The sequence below is a fragment of the Centruroides sculpturatus genome, unplaced genomic scaffold, assembly GCF_000671375.1.
Source record: "Centruroides sculpturatus isolate CEXI.00-Female unplaced genomic scaffold, Cexi_2.0 scaffold1220, whole genome shotgun sequence".
Classification (NCBI taxonomy): domain Eukaryota; kingdom Metazoa; phylum Arthropoda; class Arachnida; order Scorpiones; family Buthidae; genus Centruroides; species Centruroides sculpturatus.
Window position 1 is genome coordinate 57,557 of NW_019385613.1, and position 2,468 is coordinate 60,024.

The 2,468-nt window shown below is 34.0% G+C and overlaps 1 protein-coding gene across 1 annotated transcript; it reads left to right on the forward strand.

Moving 5' to 3' along the window:
• Positions 1-467: 467 nt before the first annotated feature.
• LOC111640590 lies at positions 468-2,103 on the forward strand. The gene has a single exon (XM_023386615.1). The coding sequence runs from the start codon at positions 1,075-1,077 to the stop codon at positions 2,008-2,010; it is 936 nt and encodes a 311-aa protein (XP_023242383.1). The 5' UTR covers positions 468-1,074; the 3' UTR covers positions 2,011-2,103.
• The last annotated feature ends 365 nt before the right edge of the window (positions 2,104-2,468 follow it).

Genomic DNA, 2,468 nt, shown 5'->3' on the forward strand with positions numbered 1-2,468 from the left:
TATTCACACTGGTCATTCCAGATATCACATACTAAAGATTCATCTTTTTATGTTCTTAATGTATAAGGTATTGTCTCCAAAATGTCTCTTGTACAGTACAATACTAAACAATTTTTTATGTATATAATATAATAAACATTAAAAATTTGTTGAAATTTTAATAAAAGACTAGGAAAGTAGTATACAAATGTTAAGAAATTGATATATATATATATATTTTTATCTATCCAGTATTAGGCCTAGAGGCCTGTTACTGTCACAAACAGTTTCTATAGGAAGTGATAATTTTTATAGTAAAATGAAAAATGCTTTATTTTGGTAATTTCAATAGTTATAATTATGAATTAATAGAGATTTTTAGGCTCTTTTTTTTTAAATAAAATCAAGTCATCTAAGCTACAAATGATTATAAAAATGAACAACTTAGGGTTCCTATCATGTACAATAATTTAAATTTATTATCAGAAATCTGAATTATGTAAGAAACAAGTTCCATCTTGTGAGATCTCTTAGATCTGTGTTCAATGTGAAATCTGCAATGAGGAAACCTTAGAGATGGAGTTTAACCTGTCTTATCCTATTCTAATAATACAGGTTATATCGTTCACAAAATTTCTGACAACTCATTCTGGACCCAAACCAGTACTTCAAAGACTAGCTGAATGTACATACGTACAAAAAATAAACTTAGGTATGCATATTTGATCACCAAGGCCTTAAAAACGTCAACCTTTATGGCCTTGGCCATCCGGCATATATATATTGACACCTTTATGGCCTTGGCCATCCAACCATTTTTTAGATTCAGGTGTTATTCATATTTGGTAAATTAAATGATTTTAATCTACAGTATTTTCTTATCTGATATTATTTAATGACATTCCAATATCATTCAATATCATAAAATACAATATCATGTATTTAAGAAATATGTAAGTAAAATACAATTTTGACACCAAAATTTAAAATCCATATGAAAATAAAACGTTTTAATTGATTTGGTTTTGCTGCAATGGATGCTTGAATATTGTGTTTTCTAAATTATTTCACTTAAAGTATGAAGAGGGGCAGGATATGGAAAGACATTTAAATAGTATAGAGGATTTAGTAGATGAGTTAACCGCTTCGGGAGAACAAATGAGTGACAGACTCATGGGAATTCTCATGTTGGGAAGTTTGCCTGATAATTATAATACATTAATGACTGCTCTTGAGGCAAGAGCAGATACGGACCTCACTCTTGGATTCGTAAAGATTAAGATCATGGAAGAGTATGAGAAGCAATCAAGAGGATCGCTTGGACATACCATGAATATGGATGAAGCCATGGCTTTGAAAACAATGGTCCGTAAACAGAAAACTGGATGTTACAATTGTGGGGGTCACCATTTAAAAAAGGATTGTCCTGAATTGGGCAGAGGAAAGAAAAAGAAAGAATACAAAGTAAAATTAACTGAAGTCCAGGAAGAGTCTGATCCATTGGGCAATGAAGAAACACACGAATGCCACTCTGCATGTGTGAGCACACAAAATATGCCATTAGATATGAAACAATGTCTTGCTGTGAAGACTACAAGGGATTGGTATGTTGATTCAGCAGCAACAGCTGACATGACAAACAACAGGAACTTCTTCAGAAAATTGAACAACAACAACAGTGAAATCATTCGGGTGGCTGATGGAAGAGAAGTACCTGCAAGCGGAATTGGGCATGGTGAGCTAATTTGCGATGAAGGTAGTTCAAATGGCAAGTTAAAATTTGATAATGTGTTATATGTACCACAACTAAATGGGAATTTATTGTCGGTCTTAAAAATGATGCATAGAGGTTATGATGTGTATTTCGATAGCAAAACAATGCAGTGCTACATAAAACGAGATGGCGAGACACATGCAAAGGCTGAGCTTCGGGGATCACTATTTGTGTTGAGTCAACACAATGCTTTACAAGTATTATCCATACCCAAGAAACTGTGTACATCTGTGGCACTTGAGGTGTGGCCACCATGATCCATCTGTAATGCGTTATATGGCTGCTGAAAGTGTCAAGGGTGTGACAATTAATGAGTGTGGATGCACTGTGGGATGCAAAAGTTGCATGAAAAATACGGAAACCATTTCCAAAAGAATCGATGAATAGAAGTAGTACAAAGCTTGAGCTATTGCACAGTGACTTGTGTGGACCCATGCAAGTGAGAACCCCTGGTGGAAATAGATATTACATAACGATTATAGATGATTATACTGGTTATACCAAAGTTTATCTATTGAAGCACAAGTCTGAGGCTAATGTAAAAATAAAGGAATATGTAAACTATGTTGAAACACAAATGAGATGCAAGATGAAAAAGTTCCGATCTGATAGGACTGAGTACATGAATGAAGACCTGCATAAATTTTTCAAGGAGGATGGTATTAAAGTTCAGACCACAGCACCAGATTGCCCTTAACAGAATGGCAAGGCAGAA

Bases quoted from the DNA above. Each gene is read 5' to 3' on its own strand.
- LOC111640590 (XM_023386615.1), top strand. From the start codon at position 1,075: ATGGAAAGACATTTAAATAGTATAGAGGATTTAGTAGATGAGTTAACC.